The sequence below is a fragment of the Amia ocellicauda genome, chromosome 5 (assembly GCF_036373705.1).
Source record: "Amia ocellicauda isolate fAmiCal2 chromosome 5, fAmiCal2.hap1, whole genome shotgun sequence".
NCBI lineage: Eukaryota > Metazoa > Chordata > Actinopteri > Amiiformes > Amiidae > Amia > Amia ocellicauda.
This window is the reverse complement of record NC_089854.1, coordinates 44,510,166-44,535,890: the sequence shown is the minus strand read 5'-3', so window position 1 is coordinate 44,535,890 and position 25,725 is coordinate 44,510,166. Positions and strand designations below refer to the sequence as shown.

Here is a 25,725-nt window from a genome sequence, read left to right as displayed (position 1 = left end):
GCTTTGTTGAATTAGGGAAACCACCCATTCATTGAATCTCCATGAGCCTACGGAATATAAGCCTATTTAACTCCACAAAACATGTTTTCAACACATTGTAGTGAATTTCGGATTATTTCTAGAATTCTGAATTCGTTATAACGTGGTGTAACGATTCGGATACCGCAGCAATCGTTTTGGGAAATGTAGTCTATTGAATAGAAATGTCAAATGTTTCCCATGCAGCAGGGCTGTACAACAAGAAAGCTAAAAACTGCATTTCCTAGCATTCCTCTGGCGCTGTGACGGACTTGACCGGAAGATCCGTGCGGCTGCGCCCTAGCGCCGTGAATGCAAGCGAGAGAAGAAGCACAGAGAGTCAGAGCTAAAACCGCATTAAGACAAGATGGCAGGACTGCCCCGCAGGATCATTAAGGTAAGTATCTCCAGCTTTCTGTACTGAACGGCAGCGCACTGACAGCTCCGGCGCCGAGAGGGGATATTAAAACAGGCGAGACCGACCTGCAGCGGGTCACGGGCGGGCGGCAATCTTGCGAATAAGAACATTTGCACTTGCTACTTCCGCTTCTTCTCCGCTTCAAAACCAGCGAGGTTGGGTTAAAAATACCTCCTCCCTGGATAAAGATGGCGGAGAAATGTGGCCCTTGTCCTTTTGAGTAGTCGTTCGAGACCAAACCAATGAGCTAGGGTTGATTATCCCCCCGAACACTGGGGTAGTGTGAGTAGGCAAGCGGTCTAGGCCATGTCGAAATGTCACCGGGGCTGCGGAGGATCAGAAAGGGGGGTCGTTTTTAGCAGCCGATTGTCAGGCGGGTGTGGATCCTCACATGTGAACGTGTTTTGGGATGTTTTACAAACCTGCCGGGCCGTTCACTGCCCGCGTTGGGCCCCGCTTTCTCCGTGGGAGTCGGGCGCTGGCGTCTGCGAAAGACGCCCTCCGCACAATGCGCCTTCATCCCCGTCCTCAGCTCCGGGGGAAGAGTGGGGGAACATTTGGGTGGTGCAGGTATTTTCCATCACGAAGGCCTTGCATTATGGGCGGGATCTGGCGGTGCAGGCCCATTGAAATGAATGAGATGAGAGAGAAAAGGCAGCTCTGCTGTAGGGGAACATTAACTTAAGCCATCAAGAATAAAAACGCAAGCTTGGATGTCATGGAGACCAGATTTGTTTTTCAGTATTGTACACCCGTGCTACTGCAAATAAGCTTTTCTTGAACTATATTGCGATGAAATCAAAACACGCTTCTCTTGGTCAGTTTTGCATGAGTCAAATTCATTAATGCACAATGAAACAATGCAGCTTATTGCAAATCGGCTAACAAACATGAAGGATTGAAAACTGCGTTATACAATAATAACACGCCTACGTTTCATATGCTCGAACGAAGTGTGTGTGGGCGTAATAAAACATTACGCATAGGGTCCGACAGTATAATCTTGAATTGCCACGAAGGATGAGGTTAATTTTTTTACATGCATACATGAACATTTGAAACACTGTAGTCTACAGTAGTGTTTTTTTTGTTTGTTAGTTTTTTTGACATGCCTGTTAAATTAGTGGCAGTAACATTCTAACAATTTAAACACACACGTGTCACTTTAAGTCCCCTAATAGCTCTAAAATTATTTTCTTAATGTATATTAATGCATCATTATACATTTAGTTTCATCTTCATTTTATAATGCTGAGAAAATTAGATTCAATGTCAGTTAATGCAAAACATATACTATACAAAACTGCATTATAGAATTACATTAACTCCTGGTTAGGAGTGAAAATATAAATATTGAAAATTTTACAATTAAAACATTCTTATTACAGGTCAGTATGTTTTTGAAAATCTACTTGGTTTCTTGCATTTGATAGCTGATTAGAATGCTATTAGTTTTCTCCATGTGTTTGATAAGATTCATTTTCAGTATAACCTCACAGTTATGGACCTAATTGTAACTATTTCAATTATACTGGTTATACTGGTCAAGCAAGCTGTGATATGCTTGAGGATACTACACACGTAGAAAGTTATTAATCAGTGGTACAAAAAATATTGATCATGTTGATTTAGAGGAGATTTCTCTGCAGAAGATACAAAATATGCAGATATCTTTAAGTACTACATCACTCTTTGATATTCAGTACCTGCTGTGGACATAGACAAGACAAGATTCTGTAGGAAGGATATTTATTGTGAAATGTATGCCAGCTATTGAGAGCCCATAATAACAAAAAAATAGCAATGGATGAAAAACAAGTGATTTAGTAGACATGGAGGGAAAACATCAGTTTTTAGATTTAAGATCTGTTCTGCTTGGGGGGCTGACATAAGTGTTGCATTTCATTCCCTCACCGTCAGCGTCTCACTGCAAGTTTTTGCTTTCACTGGGGTTGGATCTTCTAACCAAACCCAATATTTAGCGAAGATGTATTGGGTTCTCTTTCAATGCAAGATGCATTTGGCAATAATGCAGCTTGTTTTCTGCTGAGCCAGGTAATTTATTATTGCTTAATTGAGATTTTGGCACACACATTATTTTCAGCCTGCACTTTTAAGAACTACATATGGTTATAGAATATATTTGATGGGAATAAAAAATAAAGGAAAGATCAGGCTTATATTCTAATTTGTGGAAGTGAGTCACTAACCACTCTTGTTAAAAGGGTGATTAATGTCCAGAAATGACTCACTCTACCTGTGTTATTTTTTAAATTTTTCCCCTTTATAGTGCATTGTTTTGGCAAATGCTGTAATTCAGTTTATGTAATTTATTGGTTGATCTGTAGGTACAGGATCTGACTGCCCAAAATCCATGCTAATCTAAGCTTGGAATGAAGCTGTTTGTTAGTTAACCGATGGTCTGCTGAACTAGTTTAATTTTAAGCCTGTAGGCAGAAAGAAAAATAAAAGCAGATGTGGAGCACCTACAAGTAATGGTTTGCTGAGAAGGAGAAAAAACAACCAAAACCAGTAGGACAAATCGACCACACTGCTGCATTGTTGTATTATTGTTCAGCAGGATTTGTCATCACTTTTGGTTTTCTAAAACAAAAAAACATAATACTTTGCTGATTTAACCAGGCATGTTATTGTAATGTAATATGCATTAGTGACCAGAATTATGGCACCATCTATTTATATACAAATATTACTGAAATATACCTGTGGAAGAAAAACTACATAAAATATTTTGCAAACCATAACCATTTCAGAAGCAAATATAACAGTGCACATGGTTTACTGACATTAACTCCTGATGTCCAATGAAACTATTACATTACAGGTCACGTAGAAGACCCACTTTTTTGAATTTATTGCTGCATGTGTTCATTTTGACCAGAGCCAGCCAGCAGCACTTTTTGTTGGGGTGTGGGGAGTTGTTATATATAGAAAATGTGGTAGCTATGCAAATTAAGTGTCCAAGGCAGCGAGAGCAACACCTTATTTGCATTCATAGCACAGGTATTTGTAAATAATGCAATTCCATTCTTCCTCCTCACACCATACATTTGAACGGGTGTATCAAGGATGAAGAATGTTTGTCGACGTGACAATTATTTTAAACATTCATACAGACAAAGCATAGTTCTTAGAGCAAACAATTTCCTGGGCAGTGTTTTTCTTGAAGGGGGTCAGAATGAGACTGAAGCTGCAACAGTTTGAATTGAAAGAAAAGTGGTTCAACCTGCAAGGGAGAAAATGAATAAATTCTAAGATTTTCAGGTTTTATGCGTTTGTGATTGTCACTTGAAATTTAAATAAGATGACCATAACATAACCAATCCATAAATTCTCAGCCAATGGAAAAACAAAAAAGACATAATGAACTCATTATGAATGGTTAGATAATTTTCTGCTACCTCTAGTTAATTTCTTAAATCAGAAAGAACCACAGCAAGTTTGCACTTGTTTCACTTTTTTTTTTTTTTTTTCCCCCCACCTTTAACTCTTTTGCAGTGCTTTAGGGTGAGCTTTACAACCAGAATGAAAAACTCTGCAACCAGCACTAATCTAGTGCATATTTTATTCTGCCTGTTTTTTTTTTTTCTGTAACAACGTTTGTGTTCATACAGTAACGTATTGTTAAAGCATTCCAGTTATTATTATTTCCCCAAATTGGCCACTCCTTTAAAAAATAAAAAATAAAAAAAATGCACAGATTAAGTATTGCCAATCTTTTTCATAGTATTTTAACTCGGTGTGTTAAAACTCTGCATGCCAGTTCATCCAGCTTTACTCAAAATAAGGTAAGAGCCATGAAATAGCAGCATCTGTTATGGGTTTGTATATGAATGCAGGTTGCCTGGCAACCTGAAAATGGCACAAACGGTTTTAAAGTCTTTCTTGTTTTTCCATTATTGAATTAAACACAGGCTAAATTTAAAACATTGATAACCTTACCAGTAAGTTGAATTTGTTGTGCACAAACAGTATCCCAGCATCACATTTTCTTATTTGTATTTCCACTTTCTTTTCAAGGATTCATGCTAGTCTCCATGTTGCTTTCTAGTGGAAGAACAGCCCTAGTCATTGTTATGATTTTAAGATCTAAACCCATTTTCTAGAAATAACCCAGTTGAATTTGCTAAAGGTTAGACACTGTTCTTTAAGATAGAAACAATTTTTCTTCCTCTGCAGCATTTTAATATGCTCTTTCGTAGGTTTTATTTCATTTATCTTTTTGTTTGTATATTTCAGAGTGATATGGAGGCTTAAAACCACAACAAAGCAATGCTAGTTTTAATATCTCAGATATACAGAGATGGGGAGAGTGTGTACTAAAATACCAATAAATAAATAAATAAATAAATAGTCTGAAACCCTTCTAAAGCAGTTATGAATGATTGCTAGTAAAGGCCTCCCCCCACTACATTTGGGCAATGATAATACTGTACTGGTCCTGCTACAGTGCAGTTTCTAATGCAGCTTGCAGTCTCTTCCTCGCTCCCCATTCCAGTTACTTGGTCATTACAGAACTCTGTCCAGGATGTAGTAATCCCTATTCTCTGCAAACCACTGTATTGCTCTCCCAACTTTGTCAAATTACCTTGCTTTATTTGGGTAGCAGATACATACAGGCACCCCAACTGTAAAATTCCTTCAGTGGTAGCAGCAGTCCAAAATATTTTACCAAAGTGGTCCTGGTGATGATTATTGGAATGCCAAATCAGGACTAATGAACTGTGACATTATTTTAGTATTATTTTCTGTGTACTTAGCAGTACATATTCCTTGAAACTGCCTTAAAGGAAAAGAGATTGATTTTGTTCCTTCTGATAATTTACTGTATGTTCTGTGAATTTGTGATAGACAATCATTTTTGACTCTCTAGGAAATGGTTGGTCTCAGAACAGCATGGAGAAAAATACACTTGATATAAAAAAGGCTATAAATATAAATAACTTGTGTTTCTATGATTGAGAGACATTTTATGCATCCAGCAAACCTTTATGCCAAGAATTTAACAGTCAGCAACAAGCTTTGACATTTAGTCACTGAGAAAGAGGTCTAAGTTAAGGGATATTTCCATGGTAAGAAAAGGAAAGTGTTTGTCAATCATCTAAAAAGTGCTACACAAGATATGATTTAAGAGGGTGGGGATCACAGTAGATTTTAAGTAAAAAATCAAAAAGCCCTTCATAAAGGAAAGAGAACCGCTTGACAACTCTTGTGGCAACTGCTGTGCAATACCAAGATACAAGACTGTAATCTGAAGCTCTGTGTTACAAAGGTATTTCGGGCAGTAGTGTGCCGAAGAAAAGTGTGATGGCATGTTTTGCGGATCCATGCCTTGAAAGACACACCTGATGGATGTCCAGTTTTTAGCTGTACTAGTGCTTTTGCATTGACACTGCAATTAATTGTATTGGCTTCTATTTTCTGATGGATCTGCCAGGAGTTCGAAAAGATTTTGTTTGGTATTTGGTTTTCAAAGTTACTGAATTTCAGGTTTCAAATTGTATTGTGGTCCTGTATTGTCCACAATGGAAACAGTCACTTTCTACAAAAACATAACCTAACCTCTTTGACATTATTTCCCCTGCTATTGCAATGATAAACAATCAGTGATAATAAAAAAAAACACCTGGTGATGTTTTTCCAAAGTGTTTGTTCCCAGAATCCTTCAGCAAAGCAGAAGTGAGAAATCGCTTCTATTCCTGATTCATCTTGTTCACGGTTTTCCAGCAGTTGAGAAATGTTCTCATCAAATTAAAATTCTTTTGGTCATATACAAACCCGTAACAGATGCCGTGTATTGCATGGCTCTTACCTTATCTTGAGTAAAGCTGGATAAACTGGCATGTGGAGATTTAACACGCCGAGTTAATATGCCTTGAAAAAGATTGGCATTACTTAATCGGTAAACATTTTGTAGTCCTGTAATAAAGCTCATTTTGTTTTTGGATAGGCTCAGAAACCAATTCGATCCACTGTGTCAGAACAGTTAGTGTGACTTTTTTTTTTATCAGTATGGTTTTAAAATGAAATGAAATATGCTCCATCAAATGCACGATTGTCCGAATGTGTGTCCCATTTCTTTCTCTTTACATTGCCTGTTTTTGTTCACCGGCTATCTAAAACATCTTAAGAATTCTGTTCGGAGGACGCCTCGTAAACTCTTTCCATCCATGTTGGAGTTGCAGCTCCCATCTTGTCCCAATAGAGCCACTAACTGTAGATTTATTCAGACACTCCTATACTTATAATTAGGCATGGTTATGTTCTTGTACACATTGTAATATTCTCAGTTTTGCCAGAATGTTGTGTGATTTTAATTTGTGCACCTTTTCATCTCTAAGGTATCTGCCCTCTGCTGTAACCACTGTGTGTCACTCTAGTCGTGGATCTGTGCTGTACTCGTGCACACGTGGAAGAATAGTGCCAACAACTGCAGCTTTAAAACCTCGCGGGACACAGAGGGACAGCTGCATTTCCAGGACTGTGCTACCCTTGTGTGTCCGGTGATGTGACGCACTGAACTGTAAGGGCACAGGCCTACACTGTCCCCTGCTGATTTAAGGGAAGCAGGTGTCTGCAGTGGCAGAATCATTGGAGGGAGAGGCGAGAAGGGCTTCTCTGTGATAGTTCTCTATATCACTTAGTTTTGAATAGCTCGGTTTATCGTTTTTGCTGAAGTACCATTGATAGACCTGTTGTGGCATCATGCAATTAAGTGCAGTGTTGCAGTACCTTTGCTGATTGACCTGAATTTAGGAAACACTTAAAATGGTATCAGATTTAGAACTTGTTTTTGTCTTGTAGTAAGCCCACTATTGCTATTTTTTTTTAACCTGATGTATGCATGTCTTGCATTTGCTACATATTTATTTCTAGGAGTAAACATGTTTAGTTGAGCCAGGGTACTGGTGTCGCTACACACGTGTTACTGATCTAATCTAGGGGAGTGTTTAATCCTCTGAAGGCTGGAGGCCAGAGCTGTCTTGAGAAAAGCCCAGTTTTGTTTTCTTAGACCTCAGCTTGTATGTTTTAGTGAAGGTTGGGTTTTGGCTGATTTGGTCGCTTTCGGTAGCTCCTGCTCTTCTCAGTCTAGACATCTCTGTGTAGAGCTGAAGTTTCAAGCTTTTAATCCCAGCTAAGAGCAACACTGGAGCTTCTTGACAAAATAATTAGTGGTGATGCTCTGAGACAGTGTGGTGTCTGCTCCTTACACTGGGTAACACTCTGCATGTTTTCAAGATGTCTAAATAACCTTTTCTGGTATAAAACACTGCCTGTTAGCAAAACTTACTGAAGATGTAGGCAGTTGTTTTTATAGCAGACTGTTTAATTCAGTTAGAATTTTTGACTAGGCCTAAGTTAATTTTTGATCTGCTTTATCGCTGTGGCATACTGAGAGTAGTACTTACAGAAAATGCCTGGAAAGGCAAAAAAATGAAAGCCCTCATTGATTAAGGAGCAACAAAGTTAAAGGTTAGCTTTCTTGTCTAGGAAGACCAGTGTGCTACACTCAAAAAGCAAGAGCGTTTGCGATTTGGTTAATCAGATTGTAACTACAGATGTCAGCAGACAAATGCCTAATTTAAATTCTAAAAACAAATAATACAAAATATTAACTACAGAATTCTAACAAAACATTAGCAGTCTCAGGTTTGTTATAACCAGCACCTATACAGTGGCAACATTTGTGCTTGATTTTAAAATAATGATTTAAAAGGTAGCTGCTTTCTTGTGGTAACTATTTTACATGTGTCAGCAGACTTGTAGCAATCTGATTTCTAGCACTTTCAGCAAGGGCTTTCCGATGCATGTTGAAAAAAACAGGTCGAACCGGCAAGAAAACCGATTAATCAGAATTGAACTGCTGTGGACCTGGAATTGACCCCAACTCTCGTGTAAAGAGTTCAGCTGCAGTTTCTCATCACTAGGATCTTTAATCCACAAACACCCTGCCAAGTTTGTAGTAGGAAATATATGCTGGCATGGAAGCCCAATTTAACCATTCTGTGTACAGAAAGGCCATCGCATGAATAAATAATTTGAGGATTTGGTAAAGTACTATAATTTACCAGTTATACTGGAAAAAGACACCCACTTGAGACCAAAGTGGTAACCCACAGACTATTTTAAATGCACAGGAAATTAGGTTCTACAGCTTATTCATTCGTTACTGTTTCACTTACTATAAAGCTGTGATATCTTAGCCCCAAGAAAATGTTTTCACACTGAAGTGGGTGGCGAGGTCCTCAGATTACATCTCTGGATTGGGCCTGTTTGTGTTTAGGTCTGCCTGCCTGCCTGCAATTATAGTAACTTTATAAAACCTTTACAATTAAGTTGTGTGCCTTGTATGTTTTTTTTGACTCGGACATTTGTGGGAGGTTGTTTTTGTGTTTTACCTACACTTCAGGAATGTAAATGTTATCAATCATGCAGCTTAATTCTCTATGGTCTACTGTATTTTAGAGAATAAAATTATATGTCCAACTTTGTTTAATAGACTGTGGAGCTTATTTTATTTCTACAGCTTTAAAGGCAGGGAGTGACCACAGTCCTCAACTTTATTAACATGTACATTCCCACCTCCATAGCTCAAAGTTGTAAAATTGACATGCAGACCGGCCTGCCTCTGCCCCCCTCCAAATAAAGAATTGTAATCCCATAGTAGAGCATGAAATGTGCCTTTTATGAATATCTTGCATTATGTAGTGCTTTTCATCCCAAAGCACCTCAAAAGTGCTTTATTTTTAGAATGGCACTAAGAATGGATTAGGGATATGTATGCAAAAGTTGCATAATAGCTACTGGAGCACAACAAAATATTTTTTGGAATTTTTTTTCACTGTTTCATGATTTATAAACTAGTTAAATCTCTTATACGGCAGCACAGCAAAAGTAACATTTTGGTTGCTGGACTGTACGAGCAGCAGCACTGTAAATCCGATTTTAGTAAATTTCTCCTACTTTTCTTGCAATTAATGGCCAAGCTGCTTCCAACTGTCTGCAGGTTTAAATGAAATGAATTGATGGTGGTGGTTTCCAATCTTTTTAAATGTTCTAACTGCAGGAAATGAAAAATACACCAACCAATACGCCAAAATGTCAACCTTTTGTCATGTAAGCTTTGCTGAAATAATTTGACTTTGTGCTAGCATGCTGTGAAGCAGCTGAATCGCCTGACGGCAGTGTTGTCTTGCCATTAGCACAAAGCTTTTCCTGTTGACAATGCATGCTTGTTATCATAAATGATTGCTCCTTGTAAATACATATTGGTAAAATCAGCTTTTTAATGCTTCTCACGTGTCAGTGTTTTGAATTACGGATTGATGTTCATTGAGGGGCTGTTAAGATCAGAATTTTAAGATGGCATTGCAAAAGGAATTCCAAACAACATGATGTATTCTTTTCTGAAGTCAAATGAAACGCCCAGTATGTTTTTATTCAGTATAGTGCGACGTTGCCCCAGATTTTTCCCGCACATGAAGTTAAAGGGACACAAATTATTTTATAAAAATGTATTTAAGAACATTATGGTAATGAAGAGGAAGGAGAAAAAGAGAATCAGTCGACCTACAGGAGAGAGAAACTAAAACCTGCTCTAGGAAAACCGTTATAGGAGAAAATAAATCAAGTGGTTTTCAGGAACGATGATGAAGCTCAGCCTGGTGTGTGACAGCGCCCCATCTTCTCTCTTTCGCTCTTTTCTCTCCAGGAGACACAACGCTTACTGGCAGAGCCGGTTCCTGGGATAAAGGCCGAGCCGGACGAAGGCAATGCTCGCTATTTCCATGTGGTTATCGCTGGTCCACAGGATTCCCCCTTTGAGGGCGGGACTTTTAAACTTGAACTATTCCTTCCAGAAGAATATCCAATGGCAGCTCCTAAAGTTCGTTTCATGACCAAAATATATCACCCTAATGTAGACAAGCTGGGAAGAATATGTCTAGATATTTTGAAAGGTATGTGGGCTTTAACTCCTCTATTTTTGCTCTTCTTAGTTGTGGTTGAATATGGTTCCACCAGCGGTGCTTTTAAGTCCATGGCACTTGGTAGAAAAAGGCCTTTCGTTGGTCTTATCTTAGTTCCAAGGTAAGAAAAAATAGCCAGCTGAAAATGCATGTCAAATTCAGGCTTGGGTACAATGCAAGCTGTCTTTCCCCAGCCAATACACCTCTCCCTTCATTCCTTGGCACATTGTTACATGTCATTGTACAAGTGTTTTAAATAACTTCTAGCCATGATCCTTGTCTGACGAGTGTTCTGTGGTTATTTGTGATGTAGATAAGTGGTCTCCAGCCTTGCAGATTCGCACAGTCCTGCTATCAATCCAGGCGTTATTAAGTGCTCCTAACCCTGATGATCCACTAGCAAATGATGTTGCAGAGCAGTGGAAAACCAACGAAGCTCAAGCCATAGAAACAGGTGAGTGTTGTGTTTTCTGTCTGGAGTTGCAAGAACATAGATCTTGACTGATATGTATGCAAAACCCTTTACACTGAAGCTTCTAAAGCTGCATACTTGTAATGTAGTAGCCTTTTCTTTCTTATGCTTTGTATTTATAACTATTTAACCTAAGACCAATCTTGTACTCCCCCCCCCACCCACACAACTGCTTTTTAGATTCCCAAGACAGATTAATGCTATTTTGCAAGTCTTTTTTTTTCTCCTTTATTTTTCCCCTCTTCCCTTGGCTGCTCCTGCTCTAAATGGTTCTAACTCACTTTCTCCTTTCCCCCCCTCTCCTTTCAGCCCGGACATGGACTAGGCTTTATGCCGGCAACAATATTGAAGTTTAATCAGAAGTCAAGTGTGAGTGAACAAAACTCCTCCTGTTCTGCCAAGATCTCTTCCTTCTTCGTTTGCATTTAAAGGACACAGTCTTAGAAAAAGAAAAATAATACAGAATTAAAAATAATGTAAAAAAAGCAAAAAACAACAACAAAAGCAGAAACCAGACAACTACAGTCCATTGGTGATTTAAATGCACATTAGCAAATATTTGTCTTGTCCTGATTCACTGTTATAATGCATGAGCAGAGGCTAGAAATATACCACGTGGCTTTTTTTTACATTTGGTTCTAAAGCAGTGGCCCGCCTCTGCTTTTATTTGCATATAACTGGCATTGTTCGACTGTACCTGGAAGTGAATGTTCGGGTTTCGCTGCAGGAACGGTGTATTTTTGTGTTTGTTTGTTTCGTTCTGTTTTTTTGGCTTTGGTTTTCCTTTTTTTTCTCCTTCCTGTGATGATGCTAATGGTTTATTAAAGCAGCTGATTAGAACAACATAGCTCATGCCCTCTAGCCAGGTCTGGTTCACCCTTTAGATGCTTTAGAGAAAAAAGCTTGGCTTTTCAAACATCCAACTTAAATTAAATAAGAATAATAAAGCCACCTCCACCGCCATCACTAATAACATTGTGACTGCTATCAAGTGTATACCCTAATATAGGCTTGTGACTTTTTGTATGGCTTGTCTGGAGAAAAAAATAATCTGTAAATCTTATGTTTTAGTAAAATATTTTTTTTGTTATTCTATTTGGTCTTAGTATTTTATTTTGACTTGTTTTTTTTTTTCAACTTTCTTTTACTTGTCGTTGCCATACAATTGGTTTCTGAAAGCTTTACAATCTGCTTGGTTTTCTTGGATAGGTCATGTTCAAAATTTGTAAAGTATTAAAAGGCTCATTTGTGCTCTTCTATGGCAAGCATTTGTTTTTTTATTTTATTTACTAAAATAGTCCATTGCATTTGTCAGTTTTAGGAAAAGCGGAAAAACAAGTTTGGGGAAGCCTAGAAAGATGTTACGCAAAAAAATTCCAGGACTGCATGCCACAATTGGTACTTTGGGTAAAAAGGATGTACGAAATTAATTTGATTGTAAATCAATTCTTTATTAAACAAACAGGAGAAAAAAAAAGTTTCCTATTCTGTTAAAAACTGGTATGAAAACATCAACCCACCTGCATACTTTGTTCTTTCTGTAAATAAAATTTGTTGATTAATAAGAGACAAAGTTATCTATGTCTTCTTCAAACACTATATTTGCTTGCATAAGGAGATCTCTGAACTTGAGAAAGGAACAAAGTTTATAGTGAAATTTGGAAGATATTGAAACCCAAGTCTTGATAGCAATACAAATATTAAAATATTGTTCTTCATGCTGTGGCATCCTGATAAAGTCTAATGAGGATTACTGCTGGTCTGACTATTAAATAACTTATATATTTGTCATTGATTTGCTTACTGTAACTATTAACTGCCATGGTGATCATTTGTAACTTGTTATGCAGACATGGATCATTTTTGTTCTGTCTTTGTGTTGGTGATCACCAATGGCTCCTCATGTATGAGTATAGGGGGAAAGGCATGATGACTATTGGTGAAGAATTCAGAACTTGATGCAAACATTGGCTTGTCTGATTGCACAATAACCATCAAAATAATTCTACTTGAAATATTACACTTGATCTTAAAAAGGTGGCTTAGTGTGCGTCTTCATTAGTTCATTCAAAGCAATGACTTCATATTATGTGAGAAACGTTTGTGCTCTGGTTTAGGGACCCAGTAAATCCCTCTTCCTTCCCCTGTTTTAGGCTAAAGAGCTTAGGTCAGTAGTTCATAACTCATTTCCTGTCTCCACACTTCTGTCATAAAAACTGGTATATGCAATTTTTACATTTCCTTTGAAGTGTATCACCCTTACTTAGTCTGTTTCAATTTGGATTTCACCCGATGCCTCATTTATATCAAGGGAAGGAGCTCTTCATTGGAAAAAGTGCATGGAGCTACAGTGCCCGATTGATGAGTGAAATTTCATCCACCTTAAACTGCTCAAGACTGTAAAGAAGTCAGGGTGGCTAAAAAGTGAATTGCCTCCAGAGGTGATGCGTGGAGCTGGCCCCAACACCCACAGTACAGCAACGCAGGAATCAGACTTTTAGTAGCATTCTAGGTAAAATAATATTGATCTTGCAGTTCCCAGCTCTGACCACTCAGTGGAGCCATTTTCCAACCAATGCTCCTTGCCTGCTAGAGATGGCATGAACTTGTGAGGTACGATTGCCAAATCTTCATAGTTACAAATAAATAAAAACAAAACAGATTGGTATGTTTGGTTAGTTTGTTAAGGGTCTTTTTTGTTCTTTTGCAAGCAGTGTTTACTGGCCCTTGGAGAATCTGTGACAATTGAGGACAGATTGCCATGGGGCTTAATATGGGTGATAAACACTATAACTGGGATATTTTTAGTAACTGCCCTGTAGTGTTTAGTTGGGTTAACATTTATAGAGCTTTTAGCCAATACACAATGGAAACTGATTGCATGAATGGGGTTTACTGTGGCTTTGCATTTTACTTAATCTTGAGGAGTTACTGATGGAAACATGTATATAAATAATGACTACAACAGACAAAACTAATTGGTCCTGAACTACTACAATCATACAATAATTTGCAAAAAAAAAAAAAAATTCATAAGATTTTCTACCATGATTTATTTAAATAAAATTGAGGACCAGGTCAGATCTTTTTGAACTGAGGTCCTAATCAATACCATGGCACCACCCTGTTTATTTATGATATTTTGGCATCAGTTTACTGGCTGAGGACACCAGTGACTGCATCACAAACTGAAATATTGCTTTGTTTTTTTTTCTTAATTTATTTGCAGTTGTGAGTCCTCAAACATTTGTGTGAATAATCTAAACTGAATGAATGCTGTTCGCATGACAAATATCCAAGCACATTGAAACGAACTTGATAAAAAAAAAAAAAAAGAAATCTCTTGCAGTGCCATCTTGTGGCGAAGAAAGGGAAGCTTTTGGTCTCAGCCTAGCTCCCAAACAGCAGAATTTCCAGGTTTTGTAAGGAAGGACACAAGGGTTATCTGAACAGAACAGGAGCCACCATCAACACCTCTTTACTCACAATCAGAAAACTGCTTGTTGGGATTGTTTCAGGGACATGCTTTGAAGTGTTTGTACAATGCATCTGGTCAACGTGAGCTGTTAAATATGAAAGTCTGATAAAAAGTACCCCCATCTTCATTTGAAACATTGTTATACATTTAGTTGAATAGATATTGTTAATTGAACTGTACTTATCTTCACAGAGTTTTGTTGTGCAGTTACTTTAAGAGAAAACTGAAGACACACATGAAATCAAAACAGCCCACTGAGTGCTACACGAGATTGTGTTTTTCCCCACATTTTTTTTATTAATAGAATTAAAAAACATGAAACAGTCATGTGTGAATAACTGCCTGCTGAAACAATTCAACTTTAAATAATTCTATACATAGCATTTAAAAAATGAACAGCAGGAAATGATTTGCATTGATAAACAGGCAACTCCTTGAGCTCCCACAGCAGTCGACCCCTGACCTCTGACCTCCGACCCTGCCACCATCTTCCCACACTGTCCATACAGTCCCAGTTAAGGGCATGCTTTAAAACCTTCTCCGAGGTCCTGCCAGCGTTCAGGTCTCCTTACAGCAAACACAAAGAGGCTGCCAACAAAACTAAACGTGCGTTTGTTCATGACGCACATTCAAAAGCAGAAAACGAGAGCAGGGCTTAAAAATACAGCAAGAACCAGCCATAGGACTGGACAAAATCAAGAGGTTGACCCATTCGCAAATCATACACTCCAATTCCAGTGTGGATCATTCCTTTTCACTTCGTGCAAACCTACCACAAAAGTACCATGTTTACAAATTGCACCAGGCAGATTGGTTGACATTCTGATTCTGTCTGACCCTTAGTTGGTCTGCAGAACAGCTGTGTCCCCCCCACCCCATCTCCTTCATGTTAAAAACAGCTGACATCCTCCCCAAGGAAGAAAAAATAACTCCACAAAGAAGTGATGAAATACCTGTATTAACAAAGGACATGTATGTTAAATGTATTCACCAGTATGAATTACAATTACATAAAATTTCTTAATTTTTGGTACAAAGTGAATGTATTGGATTTATTTCTTAGCCCAAGCAGAACTGTAAATGCAGTGGACTTTTAGCAAGACCTCTTAGGTCACACTACTAACCAAATGTAGAGAAAACCCCACCTGTTAGCCTTCCATGAAAAAACTAAGATGATAAACCTATTGAGCAAATTTATTTAAATCACTTTTTTTAACCTACCAAAATAAATGCCCCATTGCCTTAAGATGATACCAGGGCCTAGACCACATCAACACTGACTTACCAACGAATTTTGAATGGCAAATGTACTTCTAAATAAAAATTGGGTGCACAAGAAATGTGGCTTCTAATCAATAAATACAAGTTTGTATTTTACGATTTGCAAGCAGGGTGACATTTTGATTTGGTTTAGGCCTCAGGCACAATGCAGGGCAAGAGTCAAGACCAGTGAGTACAAAACAAAAACAAAGTACAAAACCTGATTGTGAGAGAGAGAACATTTCCTTGGAACTCACTGTGGCACGTTTAAAGTTGCACTCAAAAGTAACGCTACCCCCGCAGAAAAAGATTTATTTACAGCAGCTTTTTTTTGCACAATGTTACATTAATAGAAAAAAAAAAAAAAAACATTGAAAGAAAAAAATAACAAATTATTTGTCGCATTAAGGTAAAAACCACACTAACCACTATTCCAAATTTTGCTCTTAAAATATTTACAAACCTTTTCGTGTTTTGCTGTCAATGTGATAGCGGCCACTCTATTATGGTGTGCTATTAGGGATTAGTGATGTAAAACTATATTATTTTGCCTTTTCAGAAAGGGCTGAATTAAGCAGAAGGTAGTCTTCCGGTCAGTGCTGTATTCATAAGCCTTGGGCAGCATGCGTGACCCTCATGTTACCCAGCATTCCCTCTCGTGAACAGGAGACGAGGACAAGAAATCTCCCCTGCGGCTGGAGCCCTGCCATTCACAGTTAAAAAACATGCGTGAATAGGTAAAATACTGGGGTGAGCAGTCAGTGATTTCAAAATGTCACATATTTTAAGTTCAGTTTAAGAAACCCCTGGAGATTGGTATCTGAAAGAGAGGTGATAGTCCTGGCCCTGTGCTGTACTCGCTGATAAAGAACGCATTTTACACCTCTAGCTAAAGTTAAATTTTCTTTTGTATTACATTTAATTTGCATATTGAATGTGCCGTGTTCAATGGACGAACGCACATCACATTCCTGCATGGCAATTGTTTTAAATGTAGCTTTTATTACAAGGTCAACCTTAGGTGACGCCTTCCTCACTTCCTGCAATTTCTTGCTTTGGGCTGTAATGCACAAATTGGGCAATCCCAAACGTGATTTTCCTGTAACTGCTCATGTCCACATTTTTTGTCGCTCAGCCAAGTGTCGTGTAAGATGGAGTTGCAAATGGCTGTCGAACTGAGGTAGTTTTTTTAATCCTGACTATTGCTGAATCCAAGGTTGTGACTCAAACAGGAGGCCAGACAATGTCGTATTTTACAAAATAAATATAAAGTCCGACTTGGTTGGATTATTTTATCGTTTGAATGGTCTGATGGAGCTTAAAGCTTGATAAGGTCATTAGAATACAGGTTTAACAGGGACATAAGACTCCACTCTGCTCCTATAATCAAGGTATCAAATATGGATCCGTTCACAGCACTTTTAAAAGACTCAGGGTTTTAATCTGGAACTCCAATTCTTATATCTGAGCCCCAATGACGGCCTACCTTCCAAGTTCATGAATACAGCATTTATTCACTTTAAGTATACATACAGCTCTGGAAAAAATTAAGAGACCACTCCAAGTTCAGAAATCAATGTTAAGTGGTCCCTTAATTTTTTCCAGAGCTGTATGTGTGTGTGTGTGTGTGTGTGCGTATATATATACATACATATATATACATACATATATATATATATATATACATACATATATATATATACACATACATACATACACACACACACACACACACATTTTTCTCATACATGACCTTTTGGCATTGTACTCTCCCAAGATAAGTCAGCAGTTTTTAGCACTTCTGAAAGTCCATTATAAGAAAAAAGATTTAGGCCTATAAGTTAGTTTAGCAGATTATTAAGGTTGACTGGTGTTTGTATTTCAATAGTAATTAAAATAAAACACCTTCTCATAAAAACTATTTTGATTATCCTTAAAGGCAGCACCATTTGCCGAGACAACAAGGTCTTCACGTAATGCACACTCCTGTGAGAAATCAAATCCACCTATTTATTTTACCAAGACCCCAGCACTGTGCTGCTCACTTCCTACTCATCTTGAGAGAGCAGTACTGTAAGGATATTAACCAAAAAAAAAAAAATCCCCCAAAAAGCACAATTTAAAAAGGCCTAATTAAGGCATTCTTAACAGAATATTAACAACAAAATTCCAGCTATGGCTTTGGTTGTTGAAATTGTGAAGTACAAATTACATATTTATATTTATGTATATAAAAAAAATTAGTGTCAACACTGCAAGAATTCATGCAAATATATATATATATTTTTGTTTGCCCGTTTGTTCGTTCATTGTTAGTTTTGTATGGTTTTCAGTTGTTTTCTTCCCAGATATATTTTACATGAGAATCCTGGTTCGGTTGCCGTGACAGAGAAACTGACCCCCTTCACGCCCTCCCAAAGTGTGTCGTCTTTCTATCTCCGCGACGACGGCAGTCCCGGTTTCTGTGAGGTCACATACAGGGGCGAGTTGTCGTCTGGAAGGGAGGGGACCATTGAGTTGCCATTGGTGGGTGAGCATCCCAGTTTAAGTTTTTCCAGGTATTCGGCGTGTACAGGTTTGTGACACTGTAGGACTTTTATGGCCTCTTCAATTTTAAACCACTCGCGCTTTCGGCCTGCAAAGGCAAAGAAAAAATTGAGCTTGTTATTCCATTGTCCTTTTAGAGACTGCAAAGGGTAAGCAGTGTAAAGAGTAAGCCAGGCCTGATTTGGCTAGTTCAATTGGCTGCCATTTTTGTCAATACATGTGTAAACACAGAGGGCTGTTAAATAAAATAAAAGCAATTGTCAGTGATGCAATGCAGAAATTTTATGAAAACAAATGGGTGCTTTATTCTTTAGACTGCACACGTTCAGATAATTTGTATTCCTTTATTTAAGAAACATAAAAGACTACAGATGGATCATATTAAATAATGACACTAAATATTCGGAGCTGAACGTGCTGATGTTTATCTAACCAACATGTTCAATACTCAGTTGAATCCTCAAATAAATTATGAGGGGGGAAAAAAAATAAACACTTGTGCAAGCACTGCAATGATAAAATATTTAACATGTCTTCTAGCAGCAGAACATGAATTGAAGTTATTCAAGGACTTCCTAAACTCTAGCTAGCTGCTAAAGTCTTGGATATCTGTGTAACATGTGAAGAGGTCTCTTCATTGCAGAACAGACTTAAACTGACTGAGCCTCTCTCTGGAAAAAGTACAGGGGCTGCTGGGTGACCCGAGACTGCTGACACCAATATGCAGAATTCCCAGCCCTATTTTGGAAGCATCTACAAATAGTGACAGTTTTGAATTACGGCCCCTTGTTTGTAAACATGCTTTAGAAAAAAAAAATGTTAATATATCAATATTAACACAATAATCACAACCATAATAATACATTATATTCGATTCCTTTTTATTGCAGTTTGAAATCAAATCCACTCCTTTAGACACAAAAGTCAGAAATTAGACGACACCGGCTGTATTTCAGCCAAGGATTTCAAAGGGGATTTGCTCCGTCGTATTTCATCATGCAGTTTAAAAGGTAAATGTTTTGCCACATGTAACGAGCAGATCTAAAAGGAGCGGCTCCTGTGCCATATCATCTAGCAGCCGCACAATCTTGAGTGATGTCAGTTATTTGTGTCACCTTGTCTATTGGATGACAGAGCTACTGGGCACAGGATTGAGACCCAGCCCAGTCCAAACAAAACGAGACAACTCTTGCTCCCAACACGCCTTCCTGGGGGCGAGTTTACCCGAAACATTTCATTATCCTGCAAGGTATCTGTGAAGCGGCAGGGCAAAGTTTAATACATGATCAATTATCTATTAATTTAGTTGCATAAACTATATTATGGATTATTTCAAATGCAGGGTGTGGATCATCACATGATTATACATAGTGTATGAAAGAGTTGCATAAGACAATTTAAGGGCCTAACTTTTCTTATTCATGAATTTATTGTTTTATTAAAGCACCACGTCATTGAGCGTTTCCTCTAAAACTACACTAGTCTTATTGTTTTCCTATTGACAATGAACCCAAACAAATCATATACAGTCAAACAATTCAAAAATGTACCTTGACCCTAAGTTGCCATGTAATTGCCCTTTCTTCTGGATTTCCCCCATTTTACAACAGCCAGACTTTGACCAATGATTCTCACCCATTCTTAAACACACATCATTACTGAAGCCTTTGAAACCCAAACACCAGGTTGTTTACCGTGTTATACTAGTATAATGACAAGTGGTTCAGTTTAATAGAAGGTTTTATTTGTAGTTATTGTGTTGTTTTTTTCTCTAAAGATGAATCACCCCTTGAAAATGACTACCTGGAGAATCAGGGAACTTCCAACAACAGAGAAATGAAAGCTTTCAAAGCTCCTCCATATCAAACACACAGACTGCAGTCTCAGCAGAGAACATTTTAAAATAGATCTTAAATCCAGAGACAGAAACCAGTCAATATCTGCTTTCTGTACATTTAGTTTCTATAAGCCCAGCATAATCATTTTCTCTACCCCCTAGCTACCGTTAACTAGGGCTGAAAAATCAATGTCGCAAGTCCCTTATAAAGTGCGAGTAAATATACGCTCTCGTTCCTTCACTATTTTCCTCCATCCCGCTGCCCATACAAAGTATTCTGGGTAGCCCTGGTTCTGCACTCTCGCTGTCAGTCATGTGTGCTGGCTGTGGTGTTAAGCCCTGCTGACTTGGGGTTTCTTCAAAACACCATCCATCCTCCCCTCAAGACTTTCTCTAGCGGTGCCTTTCTGTGCACGCACATGCATTGGAGGAAAACCGATCGCCTGTGAAGAGTTTTAATGGGGACACAGTTTAATATGGAGCCGGTTGCCGACAGAGATGGAATCTCTCTCCCAGGACAGGCATGCAAGCAACATTTTCCTAACAACATTTATGGGACCACCAGTGAGTGTGTCGGTGGGGGGGGAGGGTCACAGAGCAGAGTCAGTGAGCACAGCAACCAGCACTGCAAAACCTACCATGTTCAAAACCATCAGGTTTCAAGATTTCGCCTGTCGTGCAAGAAAATGAAGCCACGGTCGGGCCATTTCTGTCTAGGAGTAAGTAAGTGGATACCAAATTCAAATAAAGGTCTGTAGAAGAGTCTGGAGAGTGTCATGGGGTCATGACAACAAGGACGAGGCCATTCCAGACCAGTATTGGTGGATAATACAGTAATCGTGCAAGGTGTAAAGGGAAAAATAATAAATGTACACGAACAAAGCAAAAAGGGAACACACGGCAGGAACTCTGATGAGAATTTGAGTTTCGACAAACACACAAGAAAACGACTTGACAGCCAACAACAGCGTTTTTTCAAAGCCTCAAAATACAATACTCAAATTGCAGAGCAGTGTTGCTCCCATTTAGGCACTGCATATGAAGTGTAGTTAACCTCCTATTATTAAGAAAATGTTTTATACAGTATTGTATTGTTTAACCTGGTTGGTGGTCAATAACCGTCTCAACAGGTTATTTTTATAGGCATCATTAAGACAGTCTGAAGTTTAACTCACCCTATAATAAACTGCTATGTGCTGCTGTGCACTTGACTTTCAACATTATCTGAGAGGTTTAACTTCACTACCAATGTCTAGATAGATAAGGGGGTTGATATTTCCCTTAATTTGACCCATGACACCTTTCAGAAAATATTTTCCAATTGAAGTCTACTTTTGTTTTAAATGTTTTTTGATTTAAAGAACCATAGAATCTCAGCTCTGAAATTGGTCTCTGGTAGATTTGTGCCCTGTCCCCTTCTAGCGGACTAATGGGCGAGATAGTTAATTTGAACCAGACATCACTTTGTACTACCCACATCTTACAAGGAGACTCTAAATGGAACTACTTAAAATTGTTTCGGACTAGAAAGTAATTTAAACTGCACACCTTTTTTCACTCGGGTCCTAAGCCTAAGTCCTAAGTCCGGCAGAAGATTAAAAAATAAATAAAAACACCATTTGTTCAGTGGGTCAGAAGTTCATATACACTCACCTAAAGGATTATTAGGAACACCATACTAATACTGTGTTTGACCCCCTTTCGCCTTCAGAACTGCCTTAATTCTACGTGGCATTGATTCAACAAGGTGCTGAAAGCATTCTTTAGAAATGTTGGCCCATATTGATAGGATAGCATCTTGCAGTTGATGGAGATTTGTGGGATGCACATCCAGGGCACGAAGCTCCCGTTCCACCACATCCCAAAGATGCTCTATTGGGTTGAGATCTGGTGACTGTGGGGGCCAGTTTAGTACAGTGAACTCATTGTCATGTTCAAGAAACCAATTTGAAATGATTCGACCTTTGTGACATGGTGCATTATCCTGCTGGAAGTAGCCATCAGAGGATGGGTACATGGTGGTCATAAAGGGATGGACATGGTCAGAAACAATGCTCAAGTAGGCCGTGGCATTTAAACGATGCCCAATTGGCACTAAGGGGCCTAAAGTGTGCCAAGAAAACATCCCCCACACCATTACACCACCACCACCAGCCTGCACAGTGGTAACAAGGCATGATGGATCCATGTTCTCATTCTGTTTACGCCAAATTCTGACTCTACCATCTGAATGTCTCAACAGAAATCGAGACTCATCAGACCAGGCAACATTTTTCCAGTCTTCAACTGTCCAATTTTGGTGAGCTTGTGCAAATTGTAGCCTCTTTTTCCTATTTGTAGTGGAGATGAGTGGTACCCGGTGGGGTCTTCTGCTGTTGTAGCCCATCCGCCTCAAGGCTGTACGTGTTGTGGCTTCACAAATGCTTTGCTGCATACCTCGGTTGTAACGAGTGGTTATTTCAGTCAAAGTTGCTCTATCAGCTTGAATCAGTCGGCCCATTCTCCTCTGACCTCTAGCATCAACAAGGCATTTTCGCCCACAGGACTGCCGCATACTGGATGTTTTTCCCTTTTCACACCATTCTTTGTAAACCCTAGAAATGGTTGTGCGTCAAAATCCCAGTAACTGAGCACATTGTGAAATACTCAGACCGGCCCGTCTGGCACCAACAACCATGCCACGCTCAAAATTGCTTAAATCACCTTTCTTTCCCATTCAGACATTCAGTTTGGAGTTCAGGAGATTGTCTTGACCAGGACCACACCCCTAAATGCATTGAAGCAACTGCCATGTGATTGGTTGGTTAGATAATTGCATTAATGAGAAATTGAACAGGTGTTCCTAATAATCCTTTAGGTGAGTGTATGGCACCTGGTTGTGCGTTACCTCTAAAAAAAAACACAAGAGCAGTGACCTCACTGAAAACGAAGGAGGATTTAAGGAAAACAGTGTGGCTTTGGCAGTCAGTCAAGCACAAAAACTGATAAATAAGGATTCAAAATGCCTGTAGCTATCAAGTCTACTCAGCTTGCATATTATCAGTTCATAAGGCACTACTTTGTGTGGAATCAAGGTTAAATATAATGATGTAACAATCATAATGCAATAACTTACCAATATTGACCGAGTCCTCCCAGTCTTCTAGCGTCTCGGTCACTGTGAGAACATATACGTAGGTCCTATGCTTCCGGTCTTGATTCTGCTTAGAAAACAAAACATGGAAACTTATTTACTGGACTTGAAATTAGATCTTAAATAACTATAGTATAACTGAGTGGTCTATAATGAAGTATTGAAAATAATAATTATTAAAAGATATTCACCTCAAATACTCCAAGCAGTCTTCCTAGCTTGCCTTTCACACCAGCCTGCGTATAAAGAAAAATAAATAAAAAGAATGGTCACGTTCCGTTGAAGTTCATCACGTTCATCAATCTGGTTAGTGTTATTTGCCTGAAGGCGTTGGGCTGACCCAGACTACAGGTTTCATCTTGGTGAGACCACACAAAATGGGTGACTAAAGACTTTGAATCACAGACCAGCCATCTGAAACTGTCAGTGACCTTGGGGAAGTCACGGGGCACACAGTTGTTGGACTGAGCTCTCAGGCAGACTTGACTGGCACAAACCAGTCCCCTCCCGCTGAGGTGGATTAGTAATTCACCTTCAACACAAACACACACAAATAAAACACAAAGACGCATCCCCTCAGCTTCGCTTACACCCTAAAATTATTGCGTCAAATTTCTGTGCTCATCTGGTACTGTACCCCATGTACTTGGGAAGATAGAGAGAGAAAAAAAAAAAAAAAAGTTACATAGCTCCACTGAACTTGGCAGGAGTTCTGTCACACACAACCAATCCATTTCACATATCTGCCACAAAACAAAAATCCTGCACATACCAAAACATGAACGTGGACCTACAGGAACATATCCCCTGAAAACCTGTGAGCCGGTTTGGTTTTGTTTTGAAGAGAAAATGAAAGGCCAGTCGACAAAGTATTTAGTCTCTGTTTATTCAGGAATGTCGGATGAATAAATAAAGGGAGACTTGCTTGATGAAGCAGTCACAGTTGCCATAAAACACACCAAGGAGCCAAGCTGCACGTCAAACCATTCCTGCTGAGCTGGTGAACAGTCAATGCCCATGCAATTAGTTTCCTCAAAGGCCAAATTAAGTTTTAGCCAACCACTGCAATCCCTCCTTTGTGATCCACATTACTGCTCTCCTTACCCCCACACCAGGCATACATTCTTCCCGTTTTTCAGGTTTATTCCGTTTTTTTTCTGAAGGTTTATTAAAGATTCAGTCCTCACCTTGAAATTAACTGCAGATGTCAATTCCACCCCTATCCCCCTTATGTCTTAAGGTTTTAATGCCTCCAATTCCTACCATGGTTCAAGTATTTTAGCATATAGATTTGCATTAAAAATATACACAACAACACACTGACAATTATGCAATTTAAAAATAAAAAACTTGCGGTTTGAGATTTGGAAAAAGCGTGAGGAGGGATCTTATCGACATTGATCAATGTCTTGCAGTCCTAGTTAGTCTAGACTTTTTTTGACAATAATGAGAGCTTTTGCTGAGCCAGCATACATCTATTGCAAGTCTGCATTAAGTATGTAATGTAATCGGGGGCTGTGGAGCTATAGTATGGCGTACAGGGATCAGTGGGCGTTTAGGTGTCATCTCCGTCTGCCTGGATTGTATTTATTATGTAAGATGCTGACTGGTATGCACTTTAGTCTTGTGTGATTTGAATACGAGTTGTGAATTTTAATCTGCTATTAGCTGGTGCTAGTCCTGTAATGTAATCAGGGGACAAATTGCTTTGGTACAAAGCATAAATGATTAGCAGGTCTTCAAGGTCTGCTTCAGGACTTAGCATTTTCCTTTGAGACAGTTAACACGTTCATATTAAATAGGTAATGGTAACATTCTTCTTTTCTCAATAGTTTTTATGCGAGATAATCCAGGTGGCCATATTTTTACTGCCAGTGTATACACAAATACATATATTTATATACACAACTCACTAATAAGTGAGCATCTGATGATCAAGGTGCATTCTGAGTCTTGGCTGACACAGGGTCTGCACAACGGTCACTTCCAGCGGTAGCTATCACTGCACAAGTCCTACAGGGTCACAGTGACCTTCTCCAGGAGGATAGTCAGTCCCTTCTCGGTCTTGGACAGAACTGACTTGGCAATTAGATTGCTGCCGTTGAGTTTAAATTTTCACTCCACTCAGGATTTTTCCTCTGAGAAACGCCTTGTAACGAATAGGTGGATTTGCAGGAGACGCACTGGAATGATAAATCATGCGTGTGGGGTGGCGGGTATGCAAAGATGCTGAGGAGAGTCTCCCTTTTGGGAAGGAGAAGCTCCATACATCACCCTTCCCTGGATCCAACCGTCATTCGAGTGTTACCTCTCAATTTTACCAAATTGGAATAGTGGGCGGACTTTTAGTCACTAATATTAGTGAGATGGTTAGCAATATGATTAATGTGTTCATGTTATAGGAGAATCCCATATTAAGAGCCATCTATGTAGGTGCCAATATAATAAAGCACTAACATAGTATTGCAATTTTTTTTTTAAAGTTAGCAAGCATATTGCTGCCACCTGCCTGAGGATTTCTTTGTGAGATTACCCATAATTACCCTTTTTTTTTTTTTTCCTCATGGCAACAA

General features: G+C 38.8%; 2 protein-coding genes across 3 annotated transcripts in view; one reads left to right on the top strand and one right to left on the bottom strand.

The window, feature by feature from the left end:
• The first annotated feature begins 287 nt into the window (after nucleotides 1-287).
• On the top strand, nucleotides 288-12,162 carry LOC136750367 (ubiquitin-conjugating enzyme E2 N). Its single transcript, XM_066705397.1, has 4 exons — nucleotides 288-415; nucleotides 10,170-10,416; nucleotides 10,739-10,879; nucleotides 11,207-12,162. Exons 1-4 carry the CDS (start codon nucleotides 386-388, stop codon nucleotides 11,251-11,253), a joined length of 465 nt encoding a protein of 154 aa, XP_066561494.1. The 5' UTR covers nucleotides 288-385; the 3' UTR covers nucleotides 11,254-12,162.
• A 2,484-nt stretch (nucleotides 12,163-14,646) lies between these two features.
• The window catches only part of LOC136750366 (diphosphoinositol polyphosphate phosphohydrolase 3-beta), a 42,625-nt gene continuing 31,546 nt past the window's right edge, over nucleotides 14,647-25,725 (bottom strand). Inside the window, exons 3-5 of one of the 2 annotated variants that reach the window (XM_066705395.1) lie at nucleotides 23,344-23,388; nucleotides 23,135-23,222; nucleotides 14,647-18,270 (exon numbers count right to left, since the gene is read on the bottom strand). In XM_066705395.1, coding sequence (XP_066561492.1) covers nucleotides 18,068-18,270; nucleotides 23,135-23,222; nucleotides 23,344-23,388 — 336 coding nt within the window. In that variant the 3' untranslated portion in view covers nucleotides 14,647-18,067. The remainder of the gene's footprint in view (nucleotides 18,271-23,134; nucleotides 23,223-23,343; nucleotides 23,389-25,725) is intronic. The other variant, XM_066705396.1, reaches the window with a different exon arrangement.